Raw genomic sequence first — 23437 nt, 5'->3', positions numbered from 1 at the left:
TTTCACAACTTTCTTTTCTGTTTTCTACTTCATCTTTGATTCTACTTTGTGAAAAGTTCTTTGTATTTATCTTTTAAATTTTTTATTTAAAAAACTGTCCTATTTTTAAGTTCAAAACCCTTTCTTATTCTAGTTTCATGGTTGTAACAGCTCCTATTATTCAAAAAATACTATGGTTGCCCTTTGAAGCTTTCTTCTGTTTACTGCATGGTCTCTGCTTTCTCGAAGCTCTTTTTCTCTTATTTGCTTGTTGGGTGTTTCTATTCTGTGGCAGAGTTTTTCCTCGAATACCTATTGATCTTTATCTGTCCATTTACGTTTTAGAATAAAACATTAAAGAGTGGATGATAAGCTGTGTGTGCACAGATGGCACTCATAACTAGTAAGTTTTATCGTGGGGTGACAGAGTGGCAACCTGGCCATTCACTGGGGAACCCAAATGTTCATTTTGGAAGGTATTTCTCCCCTGTGGACATGCACTTTCTTCAGAAAACAAGTCCTCTAGTTTTCTACCTGGATGAGAAAAGTTTGTTGGAAATTTTACTGCTAAGTGTATAGACTTTATTTAGGCCTTGTTTTCCATTTTTTCTCCAAGAATTTGTACTCAGTACTACGTTAATATAATTCTGGTAACTGTTACTTTATATACCAAGGCTCATTTTCTTTCCTACTAGCTTCCTCCAAATTCCATTATTTTATAGTCTTAATAAGCATTTATTGCAGATATTATGACATCCTTAAAATTGAGAAAAATTCAAAAGAAATAAAGGCCATGACCTTCTGTGGTTTGCAATAAAGGTGTATGTACTTCTAGAGAGCTGTAACCGCACAACATTATAAAGATGGATATGACAACATGGGACCAATATGCTGTTAGGAAACCATGTACCAAACTGAAAAAGAGGTCCTCAACCCAGTCTGGACAGACTACAGACACAGTGGCTCTGTAGGTCTAGGAGGGTCATTTTAAGGAAAGGTGGCTGGGTAAAATTGGGGGCCTTAAGAGGCAGGTTGAAGGATTTTGATTGGACCTGCTCTTAAATATTGAGTGCAATAAAGCTGGTGTGGTATTTCTGGTAGGCCAGCTGAACTTACCTGGTGGAAGACTGGATCCGTGTGGGAGTGAGGAGAGGGTGGAAAAGCAGAGATGCTGTGGAGGAAGAATGTCAAGATTCTCACACCCTGTATCTAGCTCCCATCTCATTTTTATAGCTCCAATCTGGCTTTGGTGCTTTCCTTGGTCTCTTTTAATTTTCACAGCAGTTTAAAAGAGAACGCTGTAGAATTAATCTGTATTTTTCATCATTAATGGAAACACTGGTGAATATAATCATCCTTTATAACCTTTATGACACTGAACTCATTGTCTTTCTCAGGGACACAACATTGCTTAAAAGGTACATTTACATATGCCGGTTTTGTGATTTCCTACAAAATTTCAAGGCAATATGATATTGTTCCAATTGTCTATTCAATTTTCATGAAGGATTACATAAAATAATTATGGAAATTGGTGTAAGTTTAAAACCATTCATTTGCTCATTTTACAGGAAATGCATTACCTCCTAGGAAATTAGCACATCCACTACTGTGATGAACTGATCTCCGTGAATGCAGTGTGGTCTTGACTCAGGGAACATAATCCAGGCATTTGTTCTCCATGCTCATTACGACAATGATTGCAATTATCCTTGAGCAGAATGGAAAAGAATTATGAGTTAATCATTACCATTTGAATAATTCAGGTTTGGCAGAGATTTTCCTAAGAAGGTAGGTGTATACGTTATTGAGAGTTTGGAGGACTTTTCTGGGATTTTTTTCAAATTTTTTTTAAAGTATGATAATCCCTGTATAAACAGGGAGAATATAATCAGAAAATTCATATTCAGAGGAAGGAATGTAATACAGGACTAGGGTTTCAGATAAGGAGCACAGGGTTGCTAAGGACACATGTAGTCACACACATACCATCTACATGTTAAGATCATGTCACAGTTTCTAGAAAACATAAAATGTGGACTGGGGCTCTTGTGTCATTGTGGGACAGGAACTGGCCAAAGATGGGGCACACACCAGAGGAAACATAAATTGCTAGGATTAATGGCTCCTAAAGCCAGTGAGGAGACACAGAACAGCTTTCTCTACCTCCAAAAGCACTTGATACGAGGATTTCCGCACTTCCACTGGATTCATCTAATTTCCATGAAGCTGTGAAGCAGTGAAGTGAGGTTATCTTTGGGGAGTGCCATGGCTAAACCCTCCTGACATTTCCTTTGCAAGGTAACCTAAAAAGAACAAAATAAGTTTTCGACCTGACTCCTGGAATTCCCTGAACCAGGCAATGAAGTGCAAGATTCAGACACCGTGATTCATACCACAGTTAAAGGAAAATGCCAGATTGCAGGAACACGGACTGTGAGGGACTGAGAAGTGTAGGTGCCAAACAATTGCAACTTGTAGTGGATCCCATCTTTTGAAAAGGGAGAAATGCATTTCTGTAACAATATTTTGTGTATGATGGAGGAGGAGAGCAAGTGAGGTGAGCCTGTCCCCACTGAGCAGGGGCGGGGGGGAAAAGAAGAGTTTAGGGATATTTGGCACACTACAGAACTCTGCCTCTTGTACTTTTAATTGGAAAGCTACAAACAGGAGCAGCACACAGAAGCATCTTTATCTAGCAGTGGGAGGCTTTGCTTCACTGATGTGATTTATGATGGGAGGAGTGTTTTCACAAGGCTGATGCCTTACAAAGCACCACCATTCCCAAGGGATTCGTTAATTGAAGTGCCACACAGATCTGTGGGAAGACAGAAGGTGTTGTCATCAGGGCAGGAAGAAGGATGAGATGACCTCACCTCTCGGTCTTTTTCAGTGCCCCTATTCCAAGATCTGTAAAAACCGAAGCCTTTGTCCCTTTGTACTTTTTTTATACAGAAGCTTGGGCTATATTTATTATAGAAGTCCTGCTAAATCAAGCTTTGTCAACAATTCCTAGACTATGTTTATCGGAGGCATAAACAATCCTCTAGGAGTTACAATTCTGGTATTAAATACTTCTCCTATAAAACCTAATGTGTTTTTCTTATTTAAGTTGACTGATAGAATTATTCCAACAATTCCCCAAGTTGTCAAAGACCATAATGACTCTGCTATAAAACTCAGCATGCTCATATTCAAGTCAGATTAACTGGACAATTATTTATTAGGGTACCCACCATTTGTCAGCATCTGAGAGAGGTGCTGAGCAGTCAGAACAGGGTAAGATGCAGCCTCTGTCCTGAGGGGAAAACGTCTGGGGAGGAGACTGTATTATGTGCCATCAGAATGCAAAGGAAACAGAGACTTCGAAGCTAGTTTAAAATGATCAGACTCCATGGTAGAGACTCGGAATAGAGTACTGGTTTTGAATGAAAGAATGTTTTAACGATAAAAGAAATGTAACTATACTATCTTCAATTTGCAGAATATAAACAAGAAAACTTAGAATTCAATTACTCTAATGTAACCCTTATCTATTATTTTATTCCGATTGGAATAAAATACTTACAGATACTTACAGATGAATAATTTCAGTTATAAGCCTGGGATATACATGTATGAAATTGTCTTTTTGCACATGAACCTAATTCAATGTCGCCTCCTAGTCTCCTTGACAATAACTGTATTGTTATATAAAGTTATATATACTCATATTATTCATATACCAAATTTATATTCATATACCATAATGTTCACCCTACATAAGTGTACAATTAAATGCTTTTTAGTTTTTTCAGTTGTTCCATCATCACCACTAATCCCCGAACATTTTCATCACCTCAAAAAGAAACTCTGTACCTCTCAATTCCCCACTTCCCCCTTCCCCTGGAAATCACTAATCTGCCTTGCCGATTCTGACATTTTATATAAAATGGAATTATGTAATATGTCCTCTTTTGGGTCTGGCTTCTCTCACTTAGCATCGTTTCCAAGGTCCATCCACGTTTTAGCACGTGTCGGGACTTCATTCTTTTTATGGCTGAATCCAGCGTACAGATAGATACACTTCCTTTACTTGTCAGTTGGTAAACATAATAGTCCTTTCCACTTTTTGGCCATGATGCATAATGCTGCTGTGAACATTCATGTACAAGTCTGTGTGTGGATATATGTTTTCAGTTCTCTTGGGCACACACCTAAGAGTGGAATTGCTGGGTCATATGGTAACTCAAGTTTTTGAGGAACTGCCAAACTGTTTTTCAAAGGGGCTGCATCATTGCATAGCATTCTGATTGGTTTCCTAGTCACTTATTTCACTGTTGTCTCAGTAAAGGACATTTAATATGCTTCCAGTTTTTCTGTTTCATATTTTCATTTCTAAAGCCTTTTGTCCTTTTGAATTTTATCATTAGAGATTTCCCTTGTGGTTCTTGTTTGTACCATCATGTTTACTTTCAACCCACCTGCATTATTTAATTTGAAGTGAATTTCTTGTAAGTAGCATGTAATTAAAGTTTTTTCATCCACTCTGCCAATATTGTATTTTAATTAGCATATTTCCACCAATTATATTTAAAATAATTATTGATGTGGTAGAGCTTGTGTGTGTGCCATTTAATCATTTGTTTTCCGCTTGTTTCCTCCACTCCTTAGTCTTGTTTCCCTTTTCTTGCCTTCCAACTTGATTTATTTATGGTTATTTTGAGTGCATTTCTTTGTATAGTTTTTGCAGTGGTTGCTTTGGGTATTATGATATACATTTATGACTTATCACAGTCTCCTGGTATCAGCATTTTACCACTTCACAGGAAATGAAATCTCACTTCTATTTAGGTCCCTTTATCTTCCCTACTTTTTAAATATCATTGTCTTGAGCATCAGAGGAAATTACAATTTTGGGTCTCAATCATCAAATGTGATTCATAAAATTCACGAGGACCATATTTATTGTATGCATCCCTAATTCTAGTCTTTCCATTGTTCTTCCTTTCTGATGCTCCAAGATGCCTTTTATCATTTCATTTCTGTTTGAGGAACTTCCATTAGGCATTCTTTTGCAGTAGGTTTGCTAGCAACAAATACTTTCAGTTTTGCTTCATTTGAAAATATCATTATTTCTCCTTCATTCCTGCAAGATAGTTTGGAGGAGTATAGAATTTGCAGTGAATAGTTCTTTTCTTTCAGCACTTGAAAATGTTGTGCCATCTTTTTCTGGCCCGCATGGTTTCTGATGAAAATCTGCTGTCATTTAAATTGTGTTCCCCTCTAGTAATATGCCATTTTTCTCCAGCTACTTTTGATGTCTTTTTGTTTTCGTTTTCATGTTTAATTATGATGTATCTTTTGGATTTCTTTAAGTTTATCTTATTTGTGGTTCACTCAGCTTTTTGAACCTGCACAATTGTATCTTTAGCTAAATTTGAGACATTTCCGTCCATTATTTCTTTGTATATTCTCCTGGCTCTATTCTTTCTTTCTCCTTTACATCTGGGACTTCAAATACATGAATGTTAGCACTTTTGTTATTGTCCCACAGATCACTGAGGTTCATTTTCCCCCAATATTTCTTCTCTCTGTTATTCAGATTGTATAAACTCCATTGGTTTATTTTCAAGTCACTGATTTAATCTTCTGTCATTTCTACCATACCATTCTTAAAGATTTTTTTTGGTTATTATATTTTTCAGTTAAATAATCACCATTATTTCTTTTCCTAAAAATCGGGATATAATGCACACACCACAATGAATTTTTTTAACTTTTTAAAACTTTTTATGTTACCTATTTCTTTGCTGCGCTTTCTATTTTTTGTCCCAAGAGAATTTGTGATTATTTGTAGAGGCATTTTTATGATGGCTGTTTTAAAATCCTTGTCAGATAATTCCAGTATCTGGTTCATTTTGGTGGCATCATCAGTTGACTATCTTTTCTCATTCAGGTTGTGATTTTCTTGGTTCTTGGTATGACAAGTAATTTTAGATTGTATCCTGGATATTTTGTCTTTTATGTTAGGAGGCTCTGGGTCTTATTTTAATCTTTCATTTTAGCAAGTAGTCACTCTGTTTATGCTTAGCCTACTGACCCTGGCCTACTTTTTGGTTTGTGGTTCCAGTGGCGGTTTAATTTTCAGATCCTTTTGGTCTGGTTGGTTTATCTGGTACTCCTGGGGTTCCATGTGGTCCTTGATGGTGGGGGGAGAGGTTTTCCCCAGGCTAGGTCACCTGGCACCTATAGAGTGGGGTAAGGAGCCTCCTGTCCATGGTGATGAAAAAGCCTCCTGGACCAGGCCTTTTGTGGTAGGATCCCCTTGACAGTGCCCTCTGGCTGTCTAGTGTTCTCAGCAAGTGAGAGGAGTCTCAGGCCTTACAGAAAAGTCGAGTGCTTCCCCTGGACACTTCTCAGTGGGAAGCCCTACATATTGCCCTTGCTGGTGGTATCAGACTCATCTGGTGTTGGTCAACAGGACTCCAGTTCCATCTGGGGTAGGAATGAGCCATGCTGGGCTCCCATATCTTGTGAGGTTGGGAATCAGTTAAGACCAAACATGGGTCGCCTTCTCCTGCTGGGTGGGAGGTTGTAAGACATTCAGCAACCATGTTCCCCCTCCAGTCTTGGGATTACCCAGCTGGTTTGTTTTCCTCTTTCCACCTTTCAGAGTTCTCTTTCTGATGCCTCTTCTATTGTTTTATAGTCATACTTATCCAGAATTGATAACTGTACTTAGAAGGAGAAAAGAGAAATGAGCCTGCTCTTGTCCAGGCAAGAAGTGAGAATGCAATATTTTTAAAAATTTCTATCTGCACAACTTCCTCAAAAGATCAAGCCCTATCCTAGAATTGTTTTTTAAATCATGTGTTGCAAACTTGAGTAAATTTGGCTATTCCTCTGAGTATGGAGGAAGTGGCAGTAACATAAATAGTTCTCAGGAGAGTGACTTAAAGATACTGTTTAAATTCCACAGTGTGATGGCCTTTAGGCAGCTTCTATATTGATCCAGTATGGGGAATATAGTCACTCATTTAACAAGGGCTCATTATGGGCCAGGTACTATTTTAGTCCCTGGAAAGGTGAAAGCAGTGTGTGTGGGGGGGGGGAATTAAAAATCCCTACCCTCTTGGAAGTTTACATTCTCCAAAATATGGGATGTTTTTCACTTAAAATGATTTCAAATCATAGCAACTACCCAGCTCATTGTCTAATCATCCATAGTATTGGCTTTTCAAACAGCAAACTCAACTTAAATCTACTACACAAGGACTATCACATTCCATTAGGTATTTTCAATCGTGTGTGTGTGTGTGTGAAATGTTTAACTGTACTTGTGTAAGGAACTAGCTAAGTGAGTAGAATAACAAGTATCTGAGTAAAAATGATATTCATGCTAGATTAAATTCAGAAGGCTGAAAATTTGTTCAATGTCCACGTTTAGCCAGGCATACAAATCTGGTTGCAAATGGGCATGTACGTCTTGAGGTTTCAAAGTGACATTTTCTGTTTTCCTAACATGAATCATTGCTCAGGGAAGGCCTTCTTGGAAAGGCTACTTTATTAATGGAAGCTGATAAATGGAAATAGAGTGAGAAAGAAGGTGATGATGATCTTGGGTGATGGGGTTTAAACTTGAGAGACTGGGAGAGCATCAGTATCATGAAGAGAAAGACTGAAGTTATTCATGGGTGGAACTAATTTTTTTAAAAAATTTAAAGATTTTATTTCTTTTTGTATTTATTTATTTGAGAGAGAGAGAGCAGGGGAAGGAGCAGAGGGAGAGGAACAAGCAGACTCTATGCTGAGTGTGGAGCCTGACACAGGGCTCAATTATACAACCCTGAGATCACCTGAGCCAAAACCAAAAGTCAGACACTTAACTGACAGAGCGACCCAGGTGCCCCAAATGGGACTGATTTTTAAATGGAGGATGATTTACCTGTTTTCAAATATGCTAAGTCTGATGTGACAGGAAGATACTCAAGTTAAAGATGTCCCAGCATAAACTTTCTAGAATAAGACTTAAGAAAAATATTGGATCAGGAATTATCTGAGTATCCCGGACAAAAGAAGTTGTAGGAAAGGGTGAGACCTTAAAAAAATGGCTTGGATGGTAAAGGGTAAAGAGGACTGAGGACTGAATCTCCAGTAATGGATGAGTTCTGCACCAGACCCCCACTCTCCACTCTCTCTCTTAGACTCTTCAGGTGATCTCATCTGATTATAGAGCCAACTTGGCTAAATAAACATGTTGCCTACTTACACTCTTGTAATTTAAATCTGCACTGATATGAATAGACAAAAAGGTGCAAACAAAATAAAATACAGAGCAAATCCTTGAAGTAAACAATGGAACCGTGGTATGTACAAGCAACGAAATGAGAACATTCCAGAGCTATGAAGAAGAGTTCTACAGGAAAATTAACTTCTTATCTTCTAGTTTGGGAAAACTTCTATCTAGATTCGTATTCATAGGAAAAATAAATTTTTGAAAGCTTCAGGAATCAGGTATAGTGTACTTGAGGGAGAGCTGTGAGTATTGGATGTAGCTGAAGAAAGACTCAGAAAACAATGTGAGTACTTCAGGAATCAGAAGCCTACAAAGTTCTCCGCACATGTTCATATTTATTGAACAACAGTTTGGGTCATGGTTGCAAAAGATTTTGAAGAGCATGAGTATCTTAGTGTAAAATATTCTTAGAAGTCCTAAAGAGAGAAACAGAGACATAGAGGCTAGGAAAATAGGTTTTAAACAAAACAAAAAAACAAAAACTGAAGGTTAAAAATTTTAGTAGCAAAGTAAAGGAATGACAAGAGAGGAAAAATGGTGCTGACAAGTTGGGTGGTATAAACTGAAATGAGGAACATATCTGGGATTCTTACTGCCTTTTGATAAAACATGCAAAAGGACATTCCTAAAGGAAGTATTATAGGCATACTGAGATATTTTGGTATGATGAATGGAGGAAGAAGAGGCTGGACTGGATGTGGATCAAAAAAATAAATGAATATCAGGAAGTTGATAGTTGTACGCAGCACACTTTGACATTAGAAGTTGAGAGGAAGAGTTCTAGTATAGGCAGGTTCAAAGGCTGTCTTGAAAAATTACATAATGAGTTCAACCACAGGCTATGAGAAAACTGCTGAGACTATATGACCCTCACTCAAGTTCAAAGTCCAAAGCTATTTGTAAAGCAGTCTATAACCTGTGACCTAAAATAGTCATCGTTCCAAGCTGAGGACCAAATAATGAAAAGTTAGCCTTCTTTTCAATAACATAACTACTGGAGGAAAACACGCTTTAACTACTTTGTCTATATGTGCTCAAAGTTAGATCCTTATTATGCTAATTTGGCTTATTTGGGAACCTCCTGATTCTAAATTCTGATTTTATTTTATTTTTTAAGATTTTATTTATTGAGAGACAGCAAGAGCAGGGGGAGGAGCAGAGCGAGAGGGAGAAGCACACTCCCCACTGAGCAGGGAGCCAGACACAGGGCTCGATCCCAAGACCTGGAGATCATGACCTGAGCCGAAGGCAGATGCGTAACTATCTGAGCCACCCAGGCGCCCCTAAATTCTAATTTAAAGTATAAAGTTACCTCCCTCCCCCCAAAAAAGCACCCAGAGCCACTTCAGTTTGGATGCATCTGTCAGTATGTGCTTGAGGTTGGGCCGACACAGTAGTTGCTTCTTCATTCTGCACTGCTATCACTGGAATTAACCAGGCTTATGGGTCCTTAGCTTCATTTCTCCATCCTCAGAAACCTCCAGTTCAATAACTTCTGACCTGAACCATCTTGAGATTGAACCAGAAGGCAGATTGGGGTTTTTGTTAAGGAATCCTACTCACTACCCACAATTTTTTAAAAAGTGTTGTGTAGTCCTGACTTACATAACTTCCACTCCCAGTTCTGTCCCTTGAAAAGACTCTAATCTTGAGAAGGGGAGCAAGTGGGCTAGTAGTCATAGGTATTTTCTCACTTTTTATGGGCACTGCCCATGGTGCACGTCTAATTGAAGGGCCAAAACGAAACATGCAGGGTGCACTGAAGGTCAACTGATCCCATAGTAACAGGGTGATCCGTGCCCTCCCTGCTGTCACTTGGCTCTACTGCCCCTTAAGACTATGAAGCTCCAGCCCCCTCTCATATGATGACTACCCATCTCCTCCTCAAAAAAGTTTTCCAGTATGATTCATCTTGTTTGTATTAATTCATTTGGTTATCTCTTGTTCATTGTTTCTGGATCCAAAAAAGTTGCTAAAAGTATGAGTCAGGGTAATAACTTAAAATTATTTGGCAAGCAATTTGAAAGAGCACCAAAAGAAGTAATACAAAAAGGAGGATAAAAAATCAGTTTACTGTTAGAAATGGCAAAGATTTCATTGCATATAGTTCTTTCTAGAAGAAGAGGTTATAGTTTCCAAAATACTGCATAAATCAGTAAGTCCAAACATCAGAAAATAGGATTTCTAGAACAAATGTTAGGCATACTTATTACCAATAACATAGGGTAGGCATTCAATAAAATAACACTTTTAAGATTAATTTTGCATGTACATATAAACTATAAAAATCACACTGTTAAATATGTCTTCATTAAGGTGTGAGTTTTATGCTTGCTACTTTTTTATTTTCAAGGGCAAGAATCATCATATCCCCATGAATATATTTCAATAATTTAAAAAATTCACAAAGCAATATTCTGTCTTCTAGTTAGGAAGAAAACACTCTACAGAGCTTTCCTGGGTTTATAGTTGGTGCACTGGACTCAACACTTACTTTGTGTAACATTGCTCAATGGGCATAGGACACTATAATTATAGCTTAATCATAGTAAAACTCTGAACCCTTTTATTAGTAAGATTCTTTCAGCAGTGAAGAGAACCTAGTGAAAGTGTGCCAAAGTAATTTCAGATTGTTGTATACTAAAATTTCTGAGACTTATAATAAGGTTTGTCGTTAAACACCATACACAAAATGTAGATGTGATCATTGATACATATATGGCCTACAACTTCCCTATATCCATATTTATCTATGAGATTTTCTGAAAAAAATGGTGGTGGGGAATGAGTGTGTTTTTTGTTAAGTTGTAGTAAAATGCATATAACATAAAACTTGACCTTTTAACGACTGTTAAGTACACAGTTCGGTGGCAGTAAGCACATTTACACTGCTGTGCAACCATCACCACCATCTATCCCCAGAACTTTTGCACCACTCCAAACAGAAACTCTGTACCCAGTAAACACAAACTCCCATTCCCCAGGTGCCCCAAGCCCTGGTAATGCCTCGTCTACTTTCTGTCTCTATGAACATGATGCTTTCACATACCCCATATAAGCGGAATTACAGAAAATTTGTCCTCTTGTGCCTGGCTTATTTCACCAACCATAATATCCTCAAGGATCATCTATGTTGTTGTATGTGTCAGAACTTCTTTCCTCTCATGGTTCAATAATATTCCACTGGATGTATACACGTTTTGTTTATCCATTCATCCACTGATGGACACTTTGATTGTTTCCATTCTTTGGCCATTGTGAATAATGCCGAACATTAGTGTACAAATATCTGTTCAAGTCCTTACTTTCAATCCTTTTGGGTAAATACCCAGAAGTGGAATTGCCGGACCATATGGTAATTGTATGTTTATTTATTTTAAAGGAATCATCATCTGTTTTCTGCAGTAGCTGCACCATTTTATATTTCCACCAGCAGTGAACAGAGTTCCAATTTCTCCACATCAAAATGATTATCTTTTAAGAATAAAAATATCATTTTTATTTTGTGATACAATTGTCGGGTCTTACTTCAATTTTCTTCTTCTTGTCACTTGCTTTTGTCACTGAAATCAAAACCACAGGATTTATGATACAAGACAGTGATTAGAAACCCTAATTCCAAGAAGCCTACTGAGAGAGAAAGAGAAAGTTTAAAAAGCTAATTCACAGAACAGTCATATAAATTAGGGTCAGAGGGCAGAGTTTCCTCCCTAAAATCTGAATGTCATGCTACATCCTTAGAACATAATGGAAAATTTAACTTCCAAGAAGAAGCGGGAAGGAAGACAAAAGCAAGCTCTCATGATAGCAAACTGAAGGAAAGTTATTTACAAAAGAAGAAGGAACAATGAAGATTCCTGGTTCAGATGGAGGTAGAATTAAAGATAATCAGATAACGTATACCTACATCTTCTGTAGCTTCCAATGGAGAGGTAATCAAGAATTTAGGATTATTTTTCTGACATTTTCTTCAGACTGTTGTATAACCCTGAATGACCATAATTTGTTTTAAAATGTTATATGCATCTGTTTAGATACAATTAAGAAATGTTTAAAGGATTGGAATTAAGTAAAACATTCAATGTTTGAAACAGGCCAGAATTAGAATCATCGTTTTAGAATGAGGAATTAATCATCTAACAAAAAAATGATAGGATTCATAAAGCAATTTGTTTAATTAACATTTAAAAACATAATTATCTCAGGTTCACTATACTATGCCTGTCACAACACTTCATAAAATACTCATGTAGACATTCAAACTCCAAGGTTCTTAAATTTGTTGATATCGTAATATTAAAAAGAGAACACTTTACATGTATATTTAGCAATTTCGTATGAAAATATATTCTCCTAAAGCATAATAATAATTTCTGCTTTACAAAATACAGTAATACAAATTTAGGAAAAAAAACTGGCATTTTTATGATAAATCCAAATTTCTTTTTAAAGAGATAAAAATAGTTTAGTTGAATTTCATCAAAATCAACTCAAAACAGAATTTCAGAATTACCATCTGGATATGAAGAAATAATGTGACCATCTCTCAGAGTCATTTTTAAATTATTTGTATAGGATTTTGATTAGTTTAGCTACTACATGCACATTGAGACTATTTCCAAGTAGACGATAACGCTGTTTCACTGTTATCTTCTCAGGAAATCCTAGAAAAGAGAGATAACAATTTACAATACATTCATTTAAAATATTAACTTCCAGAGATAAAAGGATGATGTATCCTTTAGTAAGAACACAGTGGTCGTTCACATAAATAAGTCCCTAAGATTTCCATGAAATTCAATTAACAAATGAAAATCTAAAGCCAAAAACACAAGATTACATTGCCTATACAATGTGATATTATATCACGTATTATGCTCAGTGTACACATAAGTACACCCATAACATCCACGAAACTCATCAAAATCTGAATTGTAAAGCACTTTAGGAAAAGTAGTGGCTACCATTATTTCACAGTTGGTTTCCTTTACTTAATAACAGCTTTATGGAGATAAAATTCACCCTTTTAAAACGTACAATTCAGTCGTTTTTAGAATAGTCAGAGTTGTGCATACATCTCCACTATTTAATTCCAGAACATTTTTATTACTTCAAAAAGAAAGCTGGCTCACAGCTAACATCATACTTGAAAGTAAAAGGTTAAAAGTTTTCCTCTAAGATCAGGAACAAGACAAGGATGCCCACTCTTCCCACTTTTACTCAACATAGTACTGGAAGTCTGATCCAGAGCAATTAGGCAAAGAAAGAGATAACAGGCATCCAAAGTAGAAATGAAAAAGCAAAATTGACACAATTTGTTGATGACATGATTATATATATATAAAACCCCCAAAAACTCCACCAAAAACAACGTGTCAAAACTAATATATGAATTCAGTGAAGTTTCAGGATATAAAATTAATATTCAAAGATCTGTTGTGTTTCTACATACTGACAACAAACTATCAGAAAGAGAAATTAAGAAAACAATCCCATTTACAATTCTACCAAGAAGAATAAAATATCTAGGAATAAATTTAATCAAGGAGCTAAAAGATCTATACACTAAAAATTGTAAGACACTAATGAAAGAACTGAAAGAAGACACAAATGGAAAGATAGTCTGTGCTAGTGGATTGGAAGAATTATTAGTAAAACACCCACTACCCAAAGCAGTCTACATATTCAAGGCAATACCTATCAACATTCCAATGGCATTTTTGACAGAAGTGAAATACACAATCCTAGAATTCATATGGATTCACAAAGGACCCTAAATAGTCAAGGCAATCTGTGAAAGAACAAAGCTGGAAGTTCTGCTCTGATACAGAAAAATTAACTCAAAATGGATTAAAGACGAGAATGTAAGACCTGAAACCATCAACTCCTAAAGGAAAACACAGGCAGTGAAATAAGCTTCTTCACATCAGTCTTGGCGACAATTTTTTGGATCTGACTCCAAAGGCAAAGGCAAAAAAAGTAAAAATAAACAAGTGGGCCTACATTAAACTAAAAAGCTTTTGCACAACAAAGCAAAGAAAATTATCAACAAACTAAAAACACAATCTACCGAATGGGAGAAAATATTTGCAAATCATGTATCTGATAAGGGATTAATACACAAAATATATTGAGGGAATGTATATTGGTGCAGCCACTATGGAAAATAGTATGAAGGTTCCCCAACAAATTAAAAATAGAACTACTGTATGAGCCAATAATTTCACTTCTGGGTATTCATTGGCTAAAAATGAAAACTAATTTGAAAAGATATATTCACCCCACATTCATTGAAGCTTATTTATAATAGCCAGGATATGAAAACAACACACACACACACACACACACACACACACACACACACAGGAATAGTATTCAGTCATAAAAAAGAATGAAATCTGGCCATTTGCAACAATACAGATGGACCTTGAGGGCATTATACTATGTGAAGTAAGTCAGAGCAAAAAGGACAAATACTCAATGATCTCACTTTATGTGGAATCTAAGAAGCAAAGCAACATGATGTACCAATACTCCGTCGTCTTTATAGCTAAACATTCTTCTATCGCGTGCATATACCACACTTTATTTATCCATTTATCCACTGATAGACATTGGGTTGTTTCTACTTTTCAATTATGAATCATGCTGTTATAAACATTATGTACATATTTTTGTGTGGACATGTTTTCAGCTCTCTTGGATATATGCCTAGCGGTGAAAATGCTGACTTATACAGAAATTCCACATCTAACATTTGAGGAACTCCCAAACTGCTCTCCAAAGTAGCTGCACCATTTTATATTCCCACCATCAATGCATAAGGGATCTGATTTCTCCACACCTTTGTCAACACTGTTATTGTTTGTCTTTTTGTGACGTGGTATCTTCTTATGGTTTTGATTTACATTTCCCTAATAACTGCAGACATCTTTTCATGTGCTTACTCGCCATTTATCTATATTCTTCGAAAAATATCTATTCAAATCCTTCACCCATTTTTAATTGAATCATTTTCCTTTTTATTGTTGAGCTCTGAGAGTTCTTTATATATTCTGGATATAAGTCTCTCACAGTTGTTTTTTATATTGTTTCCACAAGTGCACTTTCTCATATTGGACTTTCATTTGCTATATTCTTTTTCCAAACAAAATGGCCCACAGATACAAAATTTGCTAGAACAAAGCCTTGCAAATAGCAACATGAAAGACTGTCCATGAAGTATACCACTATAAGGTTAGTTACAATTTTCATATTCCGTATCCTCTGGCATAGCAATTAAATAAAGGAAAAGCAATTTATTTAATTTAAATAATTAAAAACTATAAAGAAAAGCAAATTATATATATTTTTGAGGACAAGAAGGAAGAGTTGATTATGATAAAGTTGCTTCATCAACACTTGACATTATACTTACTGCAATAAAATAAGTGATTACATAATAAAATTATATTTGCAATTGAGCAAGATCATAAAATCGCTATTATAAAGATAATATGTCTTAGGCAAGCACATTAGTCATCTAAAAAATTATTTCATTCAAATTAGCCAGAGATACAAATAGATCTCAGAATTTTAGAATATTCCAGGTATGACCTTTTGTAATATTATGATTACATCACAGCATAAGAAAGGTTTGAAAGCAAACAAGTCAGACTTGTAAAAATTATATATATATATATATATATATATGCTTGTGCATTTTATATACAGATATAACTTTTTTAAATTAAAAGGTGACTTTTTAAAAACTTAGGTACATTAAAAAAATAATAATCTTCAAAAACAAAGAAACACAGCATTAACAAGGTCAAAATAGCAGCTTTCATTCTGTAAGTGTAGGTTAGTGGCCTCTTCCAAAGCTTGCTATCTCACGAATGCATGCCACTAGCCACAAAAAGAACCAGCACAAAACATATGAACGTATAAAGGGTCGATGCAAATCCATTGTTGACAGTGGACAAGCAGCTCAAACAATGCCCATTCCAGATTCAAAGTCAATCATGTTGGAAGCACACATAAAGGACAGTCTGTCACAGTGCTTTCAGTGGTGACATTAGTCAGGCCTGATTATACAAATATAGCACATATTTTAAAGAAGGTTAAGCAAGTAAAAAGGCTTTCTTGTATATATTATACATATATTTTCAGAGAACTGTGAAAAATCTTAATTTACCTATGTAAAATTTTTAAATGATAAAAAAACTACTTATGAAGTAAACGCTATGAAAGCAAATAAATGTCCATGATTTTTAAAAATAAAAGCTCACATTTGAATTTTATATTGTGTGTCAGATAGCGTGTAAGCATTTATGTTAACTCACTTAACAGTAACAGCGACCCTATGAAATTGGTGCTGTGATGACCCCCATACTACAGAGGTATAAACTAAAGCAGAGGGGTTAAGATGCTGCTAGGATTCAAACTCGCTCAGTCTGACTCTGGGCCCACGCTAAGTGTCAGTATTTCTGCAGTGACTACTACTGCTTAAAGAAATACGCACGCAAAACATAGGAATTAGTAATTAGATAGTAACTCTCTTCTCTCTTGAGTGCTATGGAAAGTACCTTTGATTGTTCTTCCAAAAAAAAAAAAAGTAAGCAAAAAGGCAGACTGGGAATTAAATTCCTGAGTCCAACTCTCAGCTCTTTATTTGTTTTATGATGTTCTCACTCATTTTGTGACATAGACTAAGACAAGGAAAGTTTGTGTTTTTCTTAAATAACACTCCCCAGGATATTTGTGACTGAATGAGATCACCAAGAAAAAGGCAGAGAGTTACAAAATAAACCTGGTTGCTGTGACTACACTCAGAGAGCCAAATACCAAGAGGACGGTCAAATTATACAGTTTATTCCCAATGTACAGAAGGATATGTTCCAAAACCTCATCTGTAAATCCATTATTTAGAATTTAAAACATGATCTATTTAACCCATTTTCTGTTTCCAAAATAGTACTGTATTAATATTACAACAATATTGGATTTAGAAAAGTTTGGCCTTTTCTGCATCCAAACCCCCAGAGTTATCAAAAATATATTTCCTCTTTGCGTAGTCCTGGAAGCACATTAGAAGGTCTGTCTTTCCCCCGTCACCACGAGCCAGGTACTGGCCACACACCCACCCCAGCCTACGAAACTGATAGCAATCAGTACCACGGAGAGCACAGGTGCCAGGAAGGAGAGATCAGGGATGGGGCAGGGCACTCTACAAGGCAAGGGCAATGTGTCCAATCTCTTAAGGGCAACAATCCCTGGATTTCCTGGACTGCAAAGGAGTTAGGACTGAGTCTTTCTCACTCTGCAACTGCATCTTCATTTTTGCTCTTGAGATTCCCTGCCTCGGACTCCATAATCTTTTGTCCATTCTGGCATATGTGTTCCTGAGTAACCCTTTCTTTCCATTAGGAAAACTTTCCTAGACCACCTCTCCACATTCTCTTTTCTCCACTTATAGGGAGGACAAAAGGTACATAACTGTTAAGTATGTGTCTCTGAAGAGAATAAATACAAATACACTCACCACCAAAAAAATAAATTAATTCCTTTACAATCTTTTAATTTCTTCATAAAAACGATAATTCTAAGTATTCTTTCACAAGACCTAGTGTGGGATTATTAGAACACGACTTCTGGAATCAAGAAAATAAAGCTGGAGACGGAAATGCTATTAAAAACCATTGTGGGGAGAGGTGAGAAATGGCAGATTTGGCCCTTCTTCCCTGAAAACAACTCGGGACCATTACTGGAGTAAAGGGAGAGAGCATGGAGGCTGAAGGGAATGGACTTACATTAAAAACAAAAGCAGAAAGATGAGGGAAGGAAAATGTCAAAAATGGCATGATCAGGAAAGGAAGAAGGTTTCTTACATCCATCTGTCTGGGCTAGGGTTTATTCATAAAATACACCTATGAGTCACTACTGAACTCTAGGACCTTTAATAAATGAAAACTGGGGTCTGCATGTACCCCACATACCAAACTCTGAAGGAAATCCAAGGAGATTTGCTATTTCTTTAGGAGTGAAATATCGAAGTTTAAGCATTAACAATTTTGTTATCTTTTCTTCTTGTGACAAATTGGTAAGGGATTTGTAGATATCCTCAATCTGTAAGAAAACAGCCAAGATAACTGATAAAGTAGAGTGCAAGTAGATTTGTTAAGTTAAGATCATCTCTTGTGAGATACTTTAAAAAGGATGAACATAATAGTGTGCTGTAATACCCGGTAGCAAAATGCACAGGGCAAAATGTCTCTTGCAATGAATTCTATAATTGGCTCATCAATGGCAAATTAACTTTGAAAATGAAACGTTAAAGCCTAATGTTGAACAAATCAGGAAACTTTCAGTTTACCTGTCATTTTTGATCCTTCAAAAATTAAATCATAAGAAATAAACAATGGCAATATGACATAAAAGAAATACAATGAAAGATACGAAAAAGAAATCTGATCAACAAATGAAATCTTTACAATGCTAACGAGTACATCATTAAAATGTTTACTGTTTATGATCAATTTCATCAAATTATTTTCTTAAAATGATAAAATACATTTGGTAAATATAAATTCTCAAATCCATTTGCCCCTAACAGGATTTTTATCATGGGTAAATTTTACTAATGGTAAGAGTTTAATTCAGTATAAAAGAAGATGACATGATTTCTCTTCAAAATTATTCAAAAGTATAAAATATTTTTGTAGCCTATCAAGCTTGCTTTCAACTATGATGCATGAAGAGTTTACAATTAAAGTATTAATCAAGAGCCTTGCTAAAATGTAGATTTCTTCCCCTGAAAGGCAGTTTTATAGTGTGTGACCCAAAGGAATATTAAGATATTAGTGCATAATTTTAAAGAACATTAACAATTGTATGCTGCATTTCAATTTACTCCTTGTGCAATAAAAAGAATACCAAAGGTGAAAATAAGAAAAGAGAAAGTGAAACAAAATATTCTTCATAGATAAACTAATCTAGCAACAAGAAACAAAAAGATTTATTCTACAGTAAAGAATTATATACATTACATTATGTATAATATATGTATATATGAGTAATATGTATATTCATTCCCAATTAAACATGTAAAATTATTTTAATATTCTCAAATTTTAAGTATTAAATAGATTTACTTAAAATAATTTTCAAATATTTTAGTTCTAAAGCATATACAATACCTGCACATCCTCAGTCGTCTGTAACACAGATCCTGTCCCTTCTATGTAGCTTCCATAACTGAAAAATTAACACGTGTATTATGCAGCATCTAATGTATTTGTTAATGTGAAATTTCTTAAATATTTCTTGAATGAATTAATCAATCTACATAGTTACATCCTTCTGAAATAGTCTGAAACACATAAATGTGCTCTGTAAGTGAAAAATTCCTGGGTGAAAGACATAAGATCATTCTATTCAAACTTCTCAGACACTAAACTTGGCATAGTGTTTTGAGTTGTGTAAAAACCACTTTGAATTATGCATTATTAATTATCATTACTTTGGATTATCAGTTTCTTAATGTTCATCACTAGAAAATTTATTAGGACCTTAAATCCAAATTCTATTCAATATCGGCATCCCTACCACATTAAACCAAATGCTATGTAGGTGAAAACAAATTGCTACTATTTTTTATAATGCCTGAACCATCATTTCTCCTTATGAACTGAACAGCCCACTCTCCAGTACTGTGACAAACACAGGCCCACTGAACATGCGTCTGCCTCTTACTGTGACACGGTGTTTTCACTCTTCTTCATACAACAAAGAGACCGTTGTATAAAAAATGGTATTAAAAGTATAAAAAGCTACAGAAATACAAGGTATTAGTAATATTTCTTCCCCTAAGATCACTGCCAAGCTAGCTGTTCAACGTACTATCACAATTTTTTCCCCAAACAGACCAATTTAAAATATAAAGACACACCAGGGAAAAGTACTTTTGCAAATCTGTTTTCTCATATTATCGTGTGTGTGTGTGTGTGTGTGTGTGTGCATGTTTATATTATCTACACTAAAACAGACTTTTATAGTAAGGCTTCCTTTATACCATCTTTATAATTACAAAAGAATTTCAAGGTTGTTTTTTATTACCAAACTGATAAGTCTTGTCTTATCATCCTTGGAAACAGACAACAGCTGAGTCAAGTCTTTTAAGGCAATGCAAAGTAATAAACCAGTTGCCCTGGAAGTACAAGATAAAATCAGAATAAATCTGGTATGGTTGTATCGGGACACAGCATGCATGAAAGCTAACTAGTAGGTGAAAAGAGAAAGCTTCAAGTTTCAAACAGTACACTTACTCATCAAATGAGGTTGAGTGGCATTAACAAAGCAGAGACAGGGAATCTTTCATAAAATTTTCTGGAGAGGCCTAATTTTCCCCTTCTTTGTAGGTTTTAAAAAATTGATGAAAAACATATTAACATTCAAAAAATAACCCAAAGGTAACCAATAAGAGATATTATATTATGTCACGATAATGGAAAAGTTCTTTATGTACTCATAAGTAATAATGTCCAGTGTATATTGTGTAATGAAAAAAGCACATAAAAGATACAGTATATTACCATTTACTTAAAAAGTGGGGTAAAATATACATGTATATTTAAATACACCCTCACACATAATACCTTCGGAAGATTAGACAGTAAATTGAAATTTCTGGTTGCATGTAAGGAGGAAAATTGGATGAGTAAGAGATAAACAGGGAAGGAGTCTCACGATCTTTGTACCTTCGAATTTTGAACCATAAAAATATATTACTTATTTTAAAAAACTGAATAAAATTTAAATATGCTTTAATGGGCACCAGATGATTTAACTTTATTTCTTGATATTAAAATTTAATTTCTTCTTATACATTGATCATGAGAGTGAACATAAATTTTTGAGGTCTGGTGTGCCATGAAAAGAAAGGTGTTAAAAAGTAGCCATTCGGTATCTACAGAAACCATGTTTCCACCAAGGGTAATTAAGCTCTTATGAAGGTCACCAAACAAACGGCATTGTGTTTTATGAGCACTTTTGTGGGTTGTGCACATAATGTTCTGCCAGAAGGAATTTTCACTCGTGCATTCTATTGGAACACGAAAGCAGGCAATTAAGGGCAAAAAAAAAAAAAAAAATCATTCTGGCAGAAACATTTTGTAAAATGCTCCTTGTTTTGAGAAGAACTGAAAGAAACAATAGTCATAAAAACCTGGCTATTTTGAATATCCCATTTAGAGTTTCTCTTTAAAACCTACCCTTTGGTAAAGCATGTGGACCTTCTGCAAGTGGGCTTAACAATGTCTAACAAAAGAGCGTATCGCAGCAATGATTTTGGCGGTAAAAAATACTGATTCACGTCAACATCATCTTCAAGAAAATCTTTTAGCATTTGCACAGAGAGATCACTGTCCTGGTGAAGTTTCCGGTCGATTTCTTCTACAGTTTCAAGCTTGAAAAGAATGGCCTCTTTTCCAGAACATTGTCTGCTCTTATCAACGCAAATATTTGGCTCAATTTTCTTTCTTTCAATTTTATTTTCTCCATCTATTGTATTTCTTTCTAGATGTTCAGATTCAGTTTTGGGGAACTCCATCAGTACCTGGCATTAAGTGAAAATACACAGCCTGTAAAAGCTTTATTAAAAATAAATAACAAATTAATAATGTCTAGTCAACATTATGCAAAAAATGTCTTTAGCCTTTATAGAGTTGTCATTAAAAACACAGGAATTCTGATTTACCTGTATGTATACAAATTATTATAAGTTTTTCATCATATAGCTATCATGTCATCAGGCTACAACTGATTTATTTCATGGAATTACTGCTTGCTGTATTTATTAATAAAAACATTCCACAAAGCAATAGGAAATATGCTGAATATAGATACAGAATCATATTTTTAAAAGAACTTTAGAAAGCAACATTAGTTATGGAATGAATAAGTCATGGGAACAAAAGGCACAGCATTAAAAAAAAAGAAAAGAAAGTAACATTAACATTCCCAGAAAATGTTCATTGGATCAAAGTTTGCCATACTCCTTCACTAAAAAAGAAAAACTGGAACACACCCATGAGCTAAAGGAAAACTAGTAATTAAAAAAGGGAAACCACTTTTTCCCCTGAAAGGTTATTTCTACTCGTTGAGTCCCATAGGAAAACCTTGTTTCTGCAAAACATGTAACCATAACGTCCTATGTTGTAAAAGAAAATCAGTTCCAGGAATTTTTAATGCTGATGTCTTTGTTACTATAGTTTACAACATTATTTTTGGAATTGATCACTATGGAAGAAGAGATGTATTGGTATTGTAGGGCAGGGGATCCAAATGACACGAATGACCCCCTATTAGTAGGACTTGACTTTTGAGTTCTTACCTGTGACTATTAAGGAGAACTTCACTGAACCACTAAAACTCTGTTTTCCACAGCAATTTTGATGGAAAGATGTACAGCTACTTGCATAATTAGAGAACCTATCTATAGAAATTGAACATTTTATCCTAGCCTGTACTAATCACTATATTTTAGTCAATTAAGGCTAAACAGCACTGACTTCAAAGAAAATGCAACCAATGTGTTAAAATAGTGTTAAGCCATTGTTAGGACAGTGTAATTGAATTTTATCAAAAACAATCAATGGCTTCTACTGGGGGTAAAATGACAGATACAAAATAGTCAATGGTCAAAAGGGAAATGATAGGGGAAAAGGAGGATAACAGCACTGATGATAGTTTTTTCAACTTATATTTTTTTCTAATAATGGAAGAAACGTTTTTTGTCTTGTTTAAAACAATAAAAACAGTACCAGGAAAGGAAAAAGCCCTAGGAAATAGACCTAGGTCATGGTCTATCTAATAGGCTCAGTAGGACACATAGAAGCTTCCACAAAGTAGTTCTTGAAATAAATTAGATGACTGAGATATACTTACAGTAGATTAATAACAATAATAATAATAATAATAATAATAATAATAATAATAATAATACCTGACCAGGGACTTGAAAAGGTAATGGTTCTGACTGAAGTTTTGCAATAAGGAAATATCGTAGCCTTGAATTTGGAATGCCAAGCTGGAGTAAAGCAGAGCAGTTAGTTACTATAAGGAAATTAAAGAGACCAGTATCAGCTGTTGCACCTAACAAAAAACCTCATACAGGTATGCATTTAGTTTCTGCCAGAAAAA

The 23437-nt window shown here is 35.2% G+C and overlaps 1 protein-coding gene across 6 annotated transcripts in view; it reads right to left on the bottom strand.

Moving 5' to 3' along the window:
- Nucleotides 1-6704: 6704 nt before the first annotated feature.
- TRDMT1 (tRNA aspartic acid methyltransferase 1) overlaps nucleotides 6705-23437 on the bottom strand; it is a 62907-nt gene continuing 46174 nt past the window's right edge. For 4 of the 6 annotated variants that reach the window (XM_087857658.1, XM_045787651.2, XM_045787687.2 and 1 more), the window contains 5 exons: nucleotides 23241-23324; nucleotides 21508-21851; nucleotides 19435-19492; nucleotides 18235-18364; nucleotides 12409-12921 (listed from right to left, as the gene is read on the bottom strand). In XM_087857658.1, the coding sequence (XP_087713784.1) occupies nucleotides 12821-12921; nucleotides 18235-18364; nucleotides 19435-19492; nucleotides 21508-21851; nucleotides 23241-23324 (717 nt within the window). In that variant the 3' untranslated portion in view covers nucleotides 12409-12820. Of the gene's footprint in view, nucleotides 12284-12408; nucleotides 12922-18234; nucleotides 18365-19434; nucleotides 19493-21507; nucleotides 21852-23240; nucleotides 23325-23437 lie in introns of those variants that run through there. The other 2 variants (XR_006777740.2, XR_006777741.2) reach the window with 2 other exon arrangements.

Source organism: Ursus americanus, chromosome 31, assembly GCF_024610735.1.
Source record: "Ursus americanus isolate L20-20 chromosome 31, mUrsAme1.1.p, whole genome shotgun sequence".
Classification (NCBI taxonomy): Eukaryota; Metazoa; Chordata; class Mammalia; order Carnivora; family Ursidae; genus Ursus; species Ursus americanus.
The sequence above is the reverse complement of the archived record's forward strand: the minus strand, read 5'-3'. Positions and strand labels throughout refer to the sequence as shown.